This window comes from Larus michahellis, chromosome Z (assembly GCF_964199755.1).
Source record: "Larus michahellis chromosome Z, bLarMic1.1, whole genome shotgun sequence".
Classification (NCBI taxonomy): domain Eukaryota; kingdom Metazoa; phylum Chordata; class Aves; order Charadriiformes; family Laridae; genus Larus; species Larus michahellis.
The window spans coordinates 70,408,438-70,424,989 of NC_133930.1; the positions used below are offsets into that span (position 1 = coordinate 70,408,438).

The 16,552-nt window shown below is 36.9% G+C and overlaps 1 protein-coding gene across 6 annotated transcripts in view; it reads right to left on the minus strand.

Annotated features, from left to right (window-relative positions):
• The window catches only part of AP3S1 (adaptor related protein complex 3 subunit sigma 1), a 42,635-nt gene that overhangs the window by 22,855 nt on the left and 3,228 nt on the right, over positions 1–16,552 (minus strand). For all 6 annotated transcript variants that reach the window (XR_012584843.1, XR_012584842.1, XM_074569075.1 and 3 more), the window contains exons 2-4: positions 16,073–16,164; positions 13,514–13,625; positions 5,391–5,462 (exon numbers count right to left, since the gene is read on the minus strand). Coding sequence is in view for 4 of the 6 variants with exons in the window: in XM_074569075.1 (XP_074425176.1) it covers positions 5,391–5,462; positions 13,514–13,625; positions 16,073–16,164 (276 nt within the window). In the remaining 2 variants the exon portion in view is untranslated. The remainder of the gene's footprint in view (positions 1–5,390; positions 5,463–13,513; positions 13,626–16,072; positions 16,165–16,552) is intronic.

The window sequence follows — 16,552 nt, forward strand, 5'->3', positions numbered from 1 at the left end:
GGGTCTCACGAGAGCAGAGTAGAGGGGGAGAATCACCTCTCTGGATCTGCTGGCCACGCTTCTTTTGATGCGGCCCAGGATGCGACTGGCCTTCTGGGCTGCAAGTGCACAAAAGCTCATGTCCAACTTTTCATCCACCAGCACCCCCAAGTCCTTTTCCACAGGGCTACTCTCTATCACATCACCCCCCAAGCCTTTATTGATAACAAGGATTGTCCCGACCCAAGTGTAGAACCTTGCACCTGGCCTTGTTGAACTTCATAAGGTCTGCTCAGGCCCACCTCTCTAGCTCATCCAGGTCCCTCTGGATGACATCCAGTCCCTCTGGTTTGTCAACTGCACCACTCAGCTTGGTGTCATCAGCAAACTTGCTGAGGGTGCACTTGTTCCCACTGTCTAAATCATTGATGAAGATACTGAACAGCACCGGTCCCAGTACAGATCCCTGAGGGACACCACTTGTCACCCCTCTCCATCTGGACGTCGAGCCATTGACCACCACCCTCTGGATGCGACCGTCTAGCCAGTTCCTTATCCACCGAACAGTCCACCCATCAAAGCCCACCTTCCCTAGAGAGAAGGATGTTGTGGGGGACCATGTCAAAGGCCTTCCAGAAGTCCAGACAGATGATATCCATTGCTCTTCCCTTGTCCACTGATGCAGTCACTCCATTGTAGAAAGCCACCAGATTGGTCAGACAGGACTTGCCCCTGGTGAAGCCATGCTGGCTGTCTCGAATCACCTCCCTGTCCTCCATGTGCCTTAGCATAGCTTCTAGGAGGATCTGTTCCATGATCTTCCCAGGCACAGAGGTGAGGCTGACAGGGCAGTAGCTCCCAGGGTCCTCCTTTCTACCCTTTTTAAAAATGGGTGCGATGTTTCCCTTTTCCAGTCACCAGGGACTCCACCTGACTGCCATGACTTTTCAAATATCATGGAGAGTGCCTTGGCAACTACATCAGCCAATTACCTAAGGACTCTAGGGTGCATCTCATCAGGTGCCATAGACTTGTGTATGTCCAGGTTCCTCAGATGGTCACAAACCTTGTCTTCACTTATAGTGGGAGGGACTTTGTCCCACAGGTGCCTGTCTTGCGCTCCTTCAAATTGCGAGGCATGAGGAACAAGGCTGTCAGCGAAGACTGAAGCAAAAAAGTTGTTGAGAACCTCAGCCTTTTCCTTGTCTGTTGTTACTAGTTTGCCATTCTTGGTCACCAGGGAGGGTATGCTTTCTTTAACCTTCCTTTTCTGGTTGACATACCTGTAGAAGCCCTTCTTGTTATTCTTAGCATCCCTTGCCAAGTGCAGCTCCAGCAGCGCCTTGGCCTTCCTGACCTCATCCCTACATAACGGGGCAGCATCCCTATACTCTTCCCAGGACACCTGATCCTGCTTGAACTGCCTGTGCAGTTCCTTCTTGCCTTTTAGTTTGACCAGCAGGCCCCAGCTCAGCCATGGTCTCTTCCCTTTCTTGCTTGATTTCTTACAACTGGGGATCGAGAGCTCTTGTGCTCTATGGAAAGCATCCTTGAAGATCTGCCAGCTCTGTTCTGCCCCCTTGTCCCTGAGGACCATTTCCCAGGGGGTCTTATTGACTAACTCCTTGAAGAGTCGGAGGTTTGCTTTCCTAAAATTCAGGGTCCTGACTAGGCTCCTCATCTGGCACATATCCCTCATGACCTCAACTCCACCAGTGCGTGGTCACTGCAGCCCAGGCTGCCTCCAGTCTTGACATCCCCGATGACCTCACTTGCACTGGTGACTATGAGGTCCAGTATGGCATCCCCTAAATATATATATTTTAATAACATGTATTTTATATAAAAATATAAATAACATAATTTTTATAAAATATATGAAAATATAATAATATATTTTTACATAAGAATATTTTTATATATTTAAAAATAGGAAAGAAAAAATCATGTATTCATATATATGAAAATAGGACAGATGAATTCATTGACTTTCTAAATACAATGGTTTGGCTGGGCAGAGAATGGATTGAGAGCAGCCCGAAGGAGAGAAGCTCAACATGAGCCAGCAATGGGATGATTTTCTAAATAACAAAATAACTATTTTTTTCTTTCTTTTTCATTGCAAATATACACTAAATTAACAAACACACACTATTTTCTCTACCTTTTCAAATTAAAAATTTCACTAATTATTTTCCTAAAGAAGCAAAAAGATTTCTGAAATCATTAAGTGGCAATGAAGTGCAAAATACACTTAAATGGGGCAATGAAGTGCAAAATACACTTAAATGGTGTATTCAAAATACTGAAGTAAGAGGCAGAAAGTACATGGAATACAACTCTTACATTTATATTCTGAAAGCAACCAAACTGTCGGGAACATCAACTTTTCAAAATCTGAAATTGCCATTCTGCAATAATAAATTTGAGGGTTTTTGTTTTTTGTTTTTTTTTGTTTTGTTTTTTTTTTTTTTTTACAAAAATCAAGAGTGCTTCCTACTTCTGTTTCATGTGCTGTCTAAAAGTATGAATGCGTGCTTTAACAAATGTGGAGAAGGAACACATTAAGAAAAAATTCTCCCAGGAAGATTTCGCAAACATATTTTCTTCTCTTCAAGCTGCAATCTGATTATAGAGGGTCCACTGTTCCGGTCAGATAATAAACTCTTGGAAGAGATCATGATACTCCCAGGGATATTTCAATAGGTGCCAAAAATCTTGTGGAAAAATAAAAGTATTTCCTTACATCTGAATGTATTCTAGTATTTTAGTTGATGCTTATGATAGCTTTCTATGATGTGTTTTCCATCATTAAGTGTTACACTTCTGGACTCAGTGTAGGAATTGGTACAGGACGGAAATAAACCTCCTTCTCTGGAAAACATTTTACTCCTGCTATAGGAAATTTGTTTGCTTGTTTTTAATACAATTGATCTGTAAAAGAGAAGCACAATTCTCTCTCCCTGACACCCCAAATTCTCACCTGCTACAGTGCATAAGAAACACTATCTCACTCCCACTTATATTCCATTCTCCAAATGAATTTCTAGTACTAGACCAATATTCTTCTTGAATAAGCATCTCTCTTGGCTCCAGGTTAATATAAGCCATCATTGGGTCCTGTATAATGATGGCTGCCTGATGAAGGTAAATGTTTCCTTACAGAAATGCCACATAAAATGCTACTAAAGAGACAACAGCTGTTGAGATTATATAGTTTGACTCTTTCACATGCTACATCATTTTTTACAAGAAAGATATTTCTTGGTTTTAGGCAGTTCTGGCAAGAGGACTGGAAGAAAGCCACCTTCCACAGCTCCATCAAGAACTGAAGACACAGATCAACTCTCATCCAAATCAATTAGTCAATACTCACTTTTCTCAACACCAGGCCACTCAACATGCAAATATTTGGAATGATTCACCTCAAACAGCTTCCACATGGAAGCATCCACTATAACTAAAATTCTGTTCAGACCAAACATCCATCAGCAGTTGCTGTTTTTCCCTACTGCACACTTGAAATCTATTAACAAGCCAGGCCAGAAATAGTTGACAAAAGAAAGTCAACGTGATGTAACTCAGAAGACTCAATGCATTTTGCTTCCTGACAAGATGACCTTATCAGCAGTTCAAAGATAATTTAATGCTGTAATTTTCATTCTCACGGATACATCTTCCTGGTTTTTTTTCTTACAGAGCTACAAGAATACTAATGAACTTAAACTGTACCACATCAAATGTTTTGATCCTATGCTATGGTATAAAGTAAGTCTTACAAACCAATTACACTGGTGTAAAAAAAAAAAAAGAATGGAGATGGTATCATATTAGTCACAACTGCACAACTAATGCTACTGTACTGCTGACAGTAGCCTGGCATTACTGCAGTTTTCTGTATTGTATTCTTTTGTTGACTTACTCTTTAGTCTTATGCTCAAATTCAAAATTACTGCACTGTGTAATGCCAAATTCAAAAATTTTTTAACTCAAGGTTTCACTGATCTTTTATTTTGGAAATGGGTTACTTCTGCTAAAATATCTAATTAGTATTTAGGGTTCACATTTTCCTCAGAGGTTGAAAATTCTAGCCTAAACATTTAATGGGATTGCAGTCTTTTAGTAAATCAAATTGAACACCTTAATTTTAGCTTCCCTTTGACAAATAGTTTTCAAGAAGAAAGTATCATCTCATATCCAATACAAAGTAAAACATTCTTCCAGAAATTTCACATTTTGAAGCATTTAAAAAGATCTTTCTCCTATAAAGTGTAAAAGGCTACTTATTTTAAGGAATGCTACTCAATAAAACATGCTACAGAGCAACAGCTTCGATTGCATAGCAGCGGAAGTATTCTGCAGCTAAAGATAAAGATCAAACTCCTCACCAAAAAAAGGATTGCAGCATTTAGGTTCTTTAAGCTCAGACGCCAATATATAAACCACTCAAATCCTTTTGTACTTTAATCTGCCATTTTGGAAACAGTAAATGTGTTCCAGCCAGGCTAGAAATCGTAAGGACTAGTCATGAGCACAGTATCAGTTCAAACACCTACTCAATGTTATTTGCATTTCACTGTCTGGTCAAGGTACAAGTGTTTCTTCCAAAAGAACCTCCTGATTTTGAAACAAATTGAGTCAGTTCCAAATGGTTATTTCAGATACTTATTTTTCTTTTTAGTCCACTTTTAGTGATTTTTGTCTTAGTTTCCTTTCATGCCTTTTGCTGTTGATGCAAAAAGATGTTCACAGATGGGGAATGGTGACTGCACAGAAAGTAGCCATAAAATGCAACCGAAGGAATTAATTCTGTATATTCAATTCTCATAATTTTAGGTATTACACCAAGAGGTGCCAATGTCCTTATAATGAAAGATTACTACAGTAATAATGTGTCTCAAAATTAGACTAATATATAAACACTTGTTCCTCATAGCTAGGAATATTCAAACAAGATTGCTTCTAAATGTGCAAAAAAAGACATAACATCTCTTTGAGATTTAGAAGAGAAAGACCCACACAGCATTTAAGTTACATAATCATAGCATTTGAAAGGCAACTACCAGCCCCAACTGGAAAACCCCGTAACAGTTTCAGTTCTGAGTAATATAACACCTACATAAACAAAATAGAACAAATTATTTCTTGAAACTAAGGCCTAGTCTGAGAATATTCAGATGTCTCCAATTTGGCAATTATATATGCAATAACACTACACAAATCTCACACGTTATTTTATTTTTCCTCAGAAAGACATGTTCCACCATAGCTTTCAAGTCTTGAAAATAATATGTTGATAGAAACAGTCTAGATTTTACTAACAATAAAAGTAGAATCACTGTAGACTTTAATACCAGGTATCAGTTGAACCAAAACATTTTACTTAACAAGAAAGGAGCTCATCACAGTACCTTGTCTACATGGAAAATTAAATCCAGTTCACAGACATTTTCAAAACATTTATCTAGTGTTTCCACAAATACCTGCAAAGAGGAAACAAAAAGCCAGAGGTCAAGATTTAACAGAAACTCAGTAGTTCCATTAGATGTGATGTTTAACAACAGCAAATACAGAAAATAAACACTGGGCAGATTTTAAGGCATTATAAGCATCCATAGAAATTATGTGGTTAATGTTATTATGTCAAGAGTATGTTAACTGTAGAGGGCAAAACTATATGCACAAGTTGGTTTATGTTATAACTCCACTAAAAGTCACACAGTTTTGAACAACAGTTGCACCTTGAAAAAACAGTAACATCATCTATGCTACAATTTTCTCAGCTGTGATTCAAAGCATTCCTTCCCATTTCATTAGAATGCAATTATTAAGCAACAATCAGCTAGTTTTTTCCATTATTATTATTAATTTTAATAATCCCTACATTGCGGGCATCTCCCAGTTAACCAGCCTACTGTTAACTTCGCCACACAGAGACACATGTGCAATGCAAACTGTCAGCATTATGCAAGTTTGTCAGCATTATTGCTTCCAGCAACAGTACAGCAGCTTTCACCTTGTTTAGACCTGTTGAATTCAGGCTGGACCGAGGAAAAAGGTAGCTGTCTTAACGTCACACATGCTGATCCTGTCAGGCATACCACCACATAAATTTAGAAAAGTCCAGCAGTTTGTACCACAGGAAACAGCCCCTCCCTGAATCTAGAATGCAAGTGCACAAAGCAGAAGAATCCAACCAGCTGCTGAAATTCAGCCACTGATGATCTCCGCCAAATACGGACTGTACATTACCCTGCTCTGCATACTTCTGTAACAGATTCCTTGGTACATACTCGGTAGCCAGTTTTGGTACACTAAAAGCATCCTAGCCCCCATTTAGACTAGATAATGAAAAGATAAGTGTACTTGCACTCACAAAGCTCCTGAAAGTCAATCACCACGTGCTTGTGGCGAGTGCTACCAAAGACTCCAGTCTTGGGAGAGGTACAAGCACAGTCCCCTTTATGCAAGGGATAACTCATAGTGACTTAGGTGAGATGTGTCAAGACACTAAGTTAAACATATGCTTGAGTTTGAGAGCTTAGAGTCCTCAAAATTAAAAAGAATTTCTGTAACAATTTACAGATCATTTATTAATGACTAGTAAAAAAGCTGAAACTTGTGGGAAATTTTAACCTCAGCTTTATATGTTTCAAGGCTGTTCTGTCAAATATGCATTTAATAGTATTTATTAAGAGGTCTGTGTATGTAAATTATTTTTTTTCAATTTTAAACTCAAACCCCAAAGCAGCAATACAGAAGAAGTTAAACACCTGGTTTTGATTCTCTTTTCAACATGATTTATTAATCCTATCTTAGTCTTTGAGAGGAACCAGATTTCAAAATGCCTAGGCACACAGAAGTAGTAATGAGAAATCATGTCCTGCTGACAAAAATAAAGTGGATAAGAGACCTGTTTCTATAGATACATATTTACGTCTACAGACCCAGTGAAACAGGTCTAGTTGGCATTAGCCACTTCCAGTTGTCCACCTTGCATATCAAGAAAGTTTACTCTTACATCTGAATCCCCGGTCTCAGATCCTGCTTACACTATAAAAGAATTTATGTGTATACTTACACATATGCATACACATAAGTGTAAAAGTTTACACTATAAAAAAAGTATAAAAGAAAAGAGGATCACACTCTGCTGTTGCTATTACTGCTATTATCAGTCTCCATTTTAAAGCCAAACTACATCTAACTGATGTTCCATGCACTTAGAACAAGGACTATTCTTTAATACCAAAATTCTAATTCATAACTTAAACTAGAAACATAGAGCATTTTCACAGGCAGACTCAAGACAGTAAGGTTCACTGACAACAGTTAAATAAGTAAATGAATATGCTTATGTTAAATTGTACTGAAACTAAGTGAAGCAGATCTTTTTTTTTTTTTCCTTCAAGTAGTTGTTTGTTTGTTGTGATAATAACAGTCGTCTTTATAGAAGGGAGGCGAGTAAACCAAAAACTTATATGTTAAGCAGAACAAAATACACAGTTCACAACTACATGCGCCAAGGCAAATGACCAGAGATGTTCTCTTATTTCCCTTGTACCTTAGGAGAATGTGGTTACAAGGATGGTACTGTTTGATACTAGCTGCATGAAGATAGGAAATAGAGTGTAAACGTAACCTTTACCCAAAGGTTTCAGTTTCAAGAGCTAGCAGTTTGACACTATTTCTGAAAGAAAATAATATATTCCTCATATACATCACCAAGTTTGCACATGAATGCACATACTCAGACCTTGGCATCCATCTAGTTCCTTGGAAAACAAAGGAACATGTTAAAAAAAAAAACAAAACACCACCAAAACAACTCAAGAATCCTCAAAAAAGGCCCTCACAGATATGTGTATTTAGTAGCAGGATGTGTACCCCCACATCAACAACACAGAAGTTTTATTTTTGTGACCTTCCAGTAACTAGGGCTTCTTCTATAACAACACTTGTTTCACAGTTACAATGGTTACTTTTAAACCTTTACCCATCACATAGTGACACCATCACACACTGAATGAACTCCCAGATCTCTGCCTGCAACGCATGACCAGTAATGCACACAAATATTTTTTTAATCTAAGGGAAATCAGCTGGCACTGGTATTCTTCAGAGAGATTTTTTACTGGCTAAGGATTTCTCATGCAAACTTTCTCAATCTTCCACTCACAATGGAGAGTTGACTCAGAGTAACACCAGTACTGACAAGGTATACATCTGTTACGAATAACTGGTCTTTAAAAGCATTTGTCTACAAGGTAAACTAGATATTTTACACGAACATTCCTTGACCTATTTTAGGACACCTTCAAATAATCAATATGGTAAATAAAATTAGAGCCACTTTAATCGTAATTTTAGTTGAGAGCCAAATGAATTGCACACTATGGCAAGTGGCACTTAGAATATAAGCACTTCACTAACAGATGCTGCAGACTTGTAGATCAAAATAACCAGAAGAGAAAACAAACCAATTGTTTCAGGACGGACACACACACCCACCACACATCATTTCAAGTGTACCTTGTGCTGTTATTGGAAAAGAAACATAAATAAACGAGTCAAATAGCAGGAAAATAAGGATGCATGTACAACGAATTACTAGCTCCCCCTTGTGCTTCATTTTTGAAATCATCGTCTTTCACTGGTCAAAGAAAAACCCATGCACATCTCCATGTAAGTAAACAGAAAAAAGAAAAAGATAAGGAAAAAAACCCACACCTTTCTTTTGCAGTAAATATGCTTTAATAAATCCAGATACACACTTGGAGAGTAAAGTATATGAATCAAAATACCACATTGTTTTTGGATATATACAAGCCAGGAGCTCCCTATACTCAGTAATATGTCAAAACATAAAACACTACCTTTACCATGAAGGGTTTATTAATCTCTATTGCAAATAACACAACAAAGGAATAAAACATTAATATTGGGAAGATAACAAGGCTAGCAGAAAAATCAGAACACTTAATCAATTAAATGCACCTCATGCTAGATAATGCCAAATACTAACAAAAGCAGGTAGAAAAAAAATTAAAAACAACAGAAGTAGCTCATCAAGAATATCCCATCCTTCTTCCTAGGCTAAACAGCAATGGCAAACCTTAAGACAGAATAAATTCAATCTGCCCATGGACAGTCATCTCCTTCACTGCCTTTGACTGCTCAAATGTTTCTTGAGTATAATAGTCTGATTATATAGCCAGTTCTCCAAACACAAGACTGGTTTCTCTTCTGCTCTAAGAGTGACCTTTAATAAGTCATCGTTCACGTATCATTGCAAGCATATGCAATCAACTACAGTGTTTCCACAGCATTTCTAATTCATAAATCCTTGGTGCATCCGCTGCATTTTCCCCACACTTACCCTGGCATCCCAGTTTTCTTTCAATAATTTTTTTTTTTAAACTACTCACAGCTTATACAGAGAATGCCAAGATTACTGTGTAAGGGAAAGACTGTAATGTCCTGCCAATTAGTCAAAACAGAAGTGTGCTAGGCTTTTCAAGCAGACCTGCCAAGAGACTTAATGCATTACGAATAAGGCTTTTTAGGTCAAAATGCTCTTTTTCTTCTTAATTTCTGCTCCTTACTTTCCACCCAACTCTAAAATAAACTAATAGTGTTAACTTAAAATTAGTTAGGGATTTTTTCTGCCAAAATAGGTATTCAAGTCATATGCCTCTCCTTTTTTTATTTAATTAGCATAAAAGCATCTCTGGTCAGGATTTATCTTTAAGAACTGAGAAAAACGTCCTTCATGGACTGCACTGCATTTCCCATATGCATCTTACTGAACAACATTAATCTTGCAAGGCTATATACAACTTTTCACAGAAGACTGATCTCATAGATTTAGCTGCTCACTGAGTCAACATGTCTTGGAAGTACAGCAATGGATTAAAATTATAAAAAATGCCTAGAGTTGACATGGGCTTTTATGTCCATAAGATAGTTAGGTACCATTGTAAATGCTACTCCATTTTTCCTTATCTCAGTATACTGCTACTTATATTTTCTTATGTACTCTATTTCCATGCACTATAACCTTACACTTCACAGGCTAATAACAAGAGTCTAAAATAGCTACAACTCGTGATATAATTTACACTGAATCCAAACTGACTGCGAAACCTACCAAGCATAGCACAGATGCTGACCTATCTCCCAAAAGCAATCAACAGAATCTTGTGTTTGTATTCAAAAAAAGAAAGAAAATTGACAAAATTAACAGTCTGAATTTGCCTAAGGTTTTCAAATACTTCTAGTTGGAACACAAAGGAGAGTCTACGATTTGTAACACATACAGTGCATTCATTAAGCCTGAGCTTAATGAAGACTTACCTGTGATACAGTTCTGACCTAATGGTGATGTAAGTGGCCTTCACAGAAGTATCTTAAGTATTACAACAAAACCTTTATGCTGAAAAGAACTGCAGACTGCCACATGTAATCTAATGTAGTTCTGTTTTTATTTATTCCATTTACAAGACAGAAAACCTAAGTGCTAGACTGAGTTCTAGGTTCATTTCACCAGTTTATTTTCATGAGATCATAAACTGTCCCTCTACTGAACTACTTATTTAAACAATTCAGTGTACGTATGATTAATAACAAACTCCAGCTGACTTACTCTTACCTGTGCTGTCTCTGAACTATAGTAAACAAAGATGTATGAAAATGGTTCAACACTTCTCAACAAAAAACAAACAAAGCTTATTTGCTTGAGTAGACCTGTATGTGTATATATTGCCAGTCTGCGTTGCAGGTGGGGTTGACATGTAATAATAAACTTTCTGAGGGCATTTTTCCAGTGTAAGATACATTTAATTCTGATTATTGTTGCTAAGAAGATTAAACAGATCCTTTTTGTGAGCAAGACTGGAAGCTAAAAATGTTTAATTAATCTCTGTATACTTTCTACTGTAATCAAATGTTTGAATTACAATGATCTAGAGCAATGGGAATACTGGAACAGCTGCAGGTACTGTGGTGAGACTGTATTTATAAACAAAATCATACAGGTCAAAAAAATTAAAGTATTTCTATAAATAGAAATAGCATTTTTACTATTTCTGCTTCCTTTGAGTAATTATACTGGCATGTAATTAAACACTGGGGCATAATGGAAAAGATGTGTAATAAAAAAACCTGAGAGACTGAAATCCATCAAAGTACTTCTGGTACAAGAAGCAACACAATTTAGAGGAAAGTTTAACATCTCCCTAATTCAGAGAGTTTAGAGGCTATACAAATATAGGTGGTAGTAGTAAGCTCAAGCAATTTGCTTCAACACCTTAAAGTAAAATGTAGGTTACACTGTGTAACCGGAAATAACCAATGCTACTGATATGACATTTTTAATATACCACAATGAATAAAATCTTAGTTGAACTTGAATAGTGGCCCTGCAAAATAAAACAGATCAGACTGACTGACCTAGATAGTCTTTCCTATCTTTATTATCTGATTAAACATAAGATACTTATAATATCCACTTTATCTGAAAAACATCCCTAAGTCACATGAAACTTTTAACATGCTTCTTTTCACAGTTCATAAATATTTAAGCACTTCCAAGAAGACACTCTAAGCAACAAGCAACTCTGCACAATGAACTGCTAAGAACAGGTAAGGCCATCATATATCTCACTCAGCAACTTCTACTGTTCAGCTATTGCAGACAGTTTTTCTGACCAAAGATGATGTAAGAATCTAGAAACAGTTTCCTTCCCTGCTATCCACACAGCCACTCAAAAAGACAATTTAGATCTACTGACCAGAAGAGTTAAACGCTGAAGAGGTGTTCTGAACACTCAAAGGTGACTATGAGAAGCTATTCAACTCCATGAAAGGTCTGCAGGGAAATGTGAGGCCTTTTAAGGCTCACAGTGCTTTCTGCAGTGAAATAATCAATAGATACAGGCCCGTGACTCAGGATACCATAGATTTTACTTATGAAGTAAATAATTTCTCTTGATGTGCAAGCTTTTGAAAGGCTTAACAGTAAGAGAATCATACATATACATATCTGAGACCCATCTTAAGTAACGACATACGTAACTACATGGTGTGAAACTGTTTTTTGCCACACCTGGCTACATGAACAATCAACAGTGAAACTGTTTATGTCCAAATTTTAAGTTGAAAAATCATTGGTGTGATCGAAATTGTCTTGACATAAGAACGTTCACGTTACCAGACATGATTTTTGTTGCTGAGTTGATACAGACATATTTAACAGTTTAAATCATAAATGCTGTATTGGGAGGCTTGCAGAAGACATTGTACTCGATGAGTTAAGAGATCTTGAACAGACGATGTCTGCTCTACTGAGCTTGAGAAGCCTGTATCTTATTAGTGTAATCTATAACTTATAACGTCTTTGGGAAACATGAACCGTAGGTGGATCAAGGAGTGGAATGTATTGATCCTGACCAAGAGACCATTGCATGTTTAGGAGTTAGTGATCCATATAACACTTGACCTGACTAGGAACAGGCCTGTGCTGTGCTGCACAAATTCCTCAGCTGCAGGATGAGCTCAACCAGCTCACTGTAAAAGAGGAGCCTGCAGGCAGCGCCCACTTGGTACCAGTGATTACACCCACCTACATGGCCTTGCCTGTACCTCAAAGTCCAGCAAGAAGTTCTCATGACAACACCCTTTAGGAATAGAGTTCTTTTTTTATGAGGAAAGTATATAACTGCTCAAAGGTCCGAAAAGTGAGAGCTTTTCTCCGTGGACAGAATCTGCTCTGCACAGCACAACTGGGCTCCATTGGATGCTGCATGATCACAGGATGCCCAGCATCTGAAGGCATGTAATATTTTTACTGTCTACATTCTTCTTATTCTGTTTTATTAAACAGTTATATTATTAAGCCCTTTTTTTGTCAAGGCTTTCCTATTGATATCCAGAAAGAACACGTACCGGCTCTTTCTCCTCATCTGCGTCCACCCAACGCCCCCAGTGGCAAACACATGCTTAGGGCAGCATTTGCACTCATTTTCTAAAGTATATCTGACGAAAGCTCATAAGCCACAAGGGCTTAATCCAAAGAGGTTTTGGATGTGTTAATCCATCAAGTATTTGTAGTCAATAGACATACATATATATGTGTGTGTGTCTGTGTGTGTATATACACACACAGAGCTTTATGTATAAAAGGTTCTCATAACAAACTTGTCTAGCGAGTGTTTGAACTGCACCATTTTTACCTGCAGCTAAAACAAGGCCTTGAAAAGCTGCAGCAAAAAACAGCTGCTGATTTGTTCAGTAGGTTCCAAACAAATTGTTCCCTTACTTTCTCATCAACTTGGGAAACAACTTTTTCAAAGACAGTCCAGAAAACTGCAAACAATCTAAAAGTAATACTCAGCACTTTGGCTGCGTTCACAGTATGAAACCCACCTTCACTTCCAAATATTACAGAAAAAGACACAGCTAAATATTGACATTCTAAGGTAATTCGAAGTAAAATTCCACTTATAAAAAAGACAGCGCAGCAAAAAATACTTACTTGTATGAGGTCTAAAATGCCAAGCTCACTTTCTGAAGAATCAACACAGAAGACAAAATACAAGGTAGCATAGTGTCGGTAAATTAGTTTGTTATCAGATCCACCTATTAATCTAAATAGGAAAGAAAACATGAAAGCTTAGTTAGCATTTAAAGATAAGCTGGGAAAATCCTCACAGTTATTTCAGTTAATAAGAGGCCTATTGTTAATGGCTGGCGCTTTCCAACAATATCACAACTTTTATTTTGTGATATAATTATAATGGAGAATAGTAAGTAACAAACCAGCCAAAGTTACGTTTACCACACAAGCACCGTTATTGTTATCCATATGGATAATAATTACATCAACATATATACCTTTTTATTAGAATCAATTCAAACAGCTCATGCAGTTTCAGCAAAAAAAATAGGTGTTAAATGTGCTTCCATTACACACTACTAGGCACCATACAGGGATTAATCTGCTTTACAGATTAACAGAGAGTATGCCTGTGAATCCTTCCCTGCCGTTCTCAGAGGAGCATCAACAGAAAAAGAAAACTATAATGCAGACTGGCATTTACATAACAGGAAAAGCCTTAGATCAGGCTTATGGTCTACTTAGTAACCACGTAACACTCTTGTGCTATAAAATTTTTGATATCTTGAGAAATAAGACTGTACTACAACCAAAAGTTTGTGATGCAACGGTAAAGTCACAGAAGCAATTAAATTTTTATGGACTCACTAATCATCAAGTTACTGAACAAGAACAGAAGAGGCCTAAACAGCTATTTCCTTCCACTCTTCTGTTACAGCCATTGCAAAGAAAGTACATAAATCATAAAAAGAGATGTTCTTCAGATCACTGATCTTTACTTTGAGCTGTAGGAGGCACGCTCAAATAGAAATGAAAATATTTTGTAGTGTGAACATACATGGCTACAAACGTTATAATTCTCCCTTAATTCTCTACCAGAACTGAATCACCTGTTTGGTGTATGATAAATCATCCCTTTAGTATCTACCTTTAACACAGGGAGAAAATACGTCAACAAATAAAAAGAATGAGAAATCTTTAAGGTCACTTTTGCTTAAGCATATTACTTTGCATTAATGCTTGGGTCGGGGGAGGGGGAACCCTTTGTTCCTCAAGAGCATGAACAACGTTTAAGAAGTATCAGACAAAAATATTACAAACAAATACGAAAATGGAAAGAAATGGCAATTAAAGTTTCCTCTTTTGTGCTTTATTTACCCAATTCTTTCAAATACTTCAGTACACAGAGTTAGTATATATAAACTGTTGAGGCCTTTGGATAAATCACAAACTATAAAGTGATCCCTGTCCTAAAAAAAAATACTGAAAAAAAATACTGAATTGAGCAGTACGAAGAAAGACAGAATTACATCCTCTGTCTTAGGGGTTTTTTTTTTGTTGCAGAGATGTGATTTTTTTTTTTTAAAAGGCTCCAAAATGGCTTATGTCCTTCACTTACAGAATTCAAGCCAGCATGCTTCCAGCTTGAAATATCTCCAAGGACCTAACAACAGAATCACCAGCTGAGTAGTTGGAAAAGAATTATTTTGATTTAAAAAATAACAAAATAAAAAAATCAGGAATCACCTTGATCAGAAAAAAAGACATCATAGCTGACAGGGTACAGCAACGCATTTAACTGACTCTGCACACAGACAATTTAGGCATTAACATAATAACTATCAGTAACCAGCAGTTTCCATAATTTCAGTATTTAATAGGCTGTGACAATCTCTACGTTTAGACTGGAGATCATGAGTTTGCTCCATCAATTATGACCCCTTTTCCTAGAAGGCGGGTTTGCAACTATTTACTCTTGATGACAAATATCTCAAAATAAAACACTTTTCCGTTTCAGAATTTCTTCTCTTCAACTAAAGCAAGACCACACTAAAAAAACAACCAAGGTGATTCAAGAAAGAATCTAGAGACAGAAGACATAAGTCTGGCTTTCCTCCTACCTTGCTCTACCCCTTGTTTGAAACTGCATTAGCACATTTAAAACCTTTTTTTATTTTTTTCTTTCTATAGCAAGCCTGAACACTGATAAAAAGGCTGAGGAATCCTACTATCAGAGGCTGTCCACTCAAATTTTAGGAGCTCAAGCTACAAAATATTTTCATTTTCTCAGTGGGTATGGCAAATACCAATGCCTCTTCAAATAAGGCCAGAAATCTTTAGCTTGATTATAAGGAAACTGGTTAGGTATGATCTGCCTGTTTCTTCCCTATTTGTGTCTGAAACAATTATAGCACTAGATTGGCACTACGGCACTGCGTCAGTTACAGCATTAGAAAAAATTTGGTTTATTTCCTAACTCATTTTGATACATACATATATATATATACACACATGTATGCTTCAGTTAGTAAAGAATATGTATACCTGGTGCATCATGATATTATTCTTTGTGTATTAAAATATCTCAAGTGACATGGTACTTACACTACAACTGTAAAAACAGTTATATTACAATCAGCAGTAATAATATTTGCCAGCCAATAAGCATTGGGCATTTTTTTCAAATATGATACTTACAGTCCTCCTTCTAGGAAATTACAGACATTTTCATCACGTTTCGATACTAAATGGAAAGTTTCTCTGATAATTTGTTGTTGCGTATCTTCACTCTATGAAAGAAAACATATTTTGCTATGAAGTTAAAATGAATTAATTAACAATGCACAGTACACACAACTAATAAATAGAACACAAAATATATCAGCACCCACAAACTACCTACTTCTGAAGCCTTAAATCTGCTAATTAACAGGCAGCATATTGTTTCTGTCATTTCAACCCAAAAAGATATTTTCACAAGTTAAGTTGCAGAAGAATACCTTGCTGAGAAACAACTGTGAAAAAAGTGACTGTTTTTAAGAAACTGCTAAAAAAACCCAAACCATCAAAAAATAGTTTCTGCAAGTAAACAGGAAGCCTTCTCACCTATTCTGAATTTTCCATATCTACACCATAGCCTGAACAGCTACAGACATGCTTTGAAACTACTTTCACCCA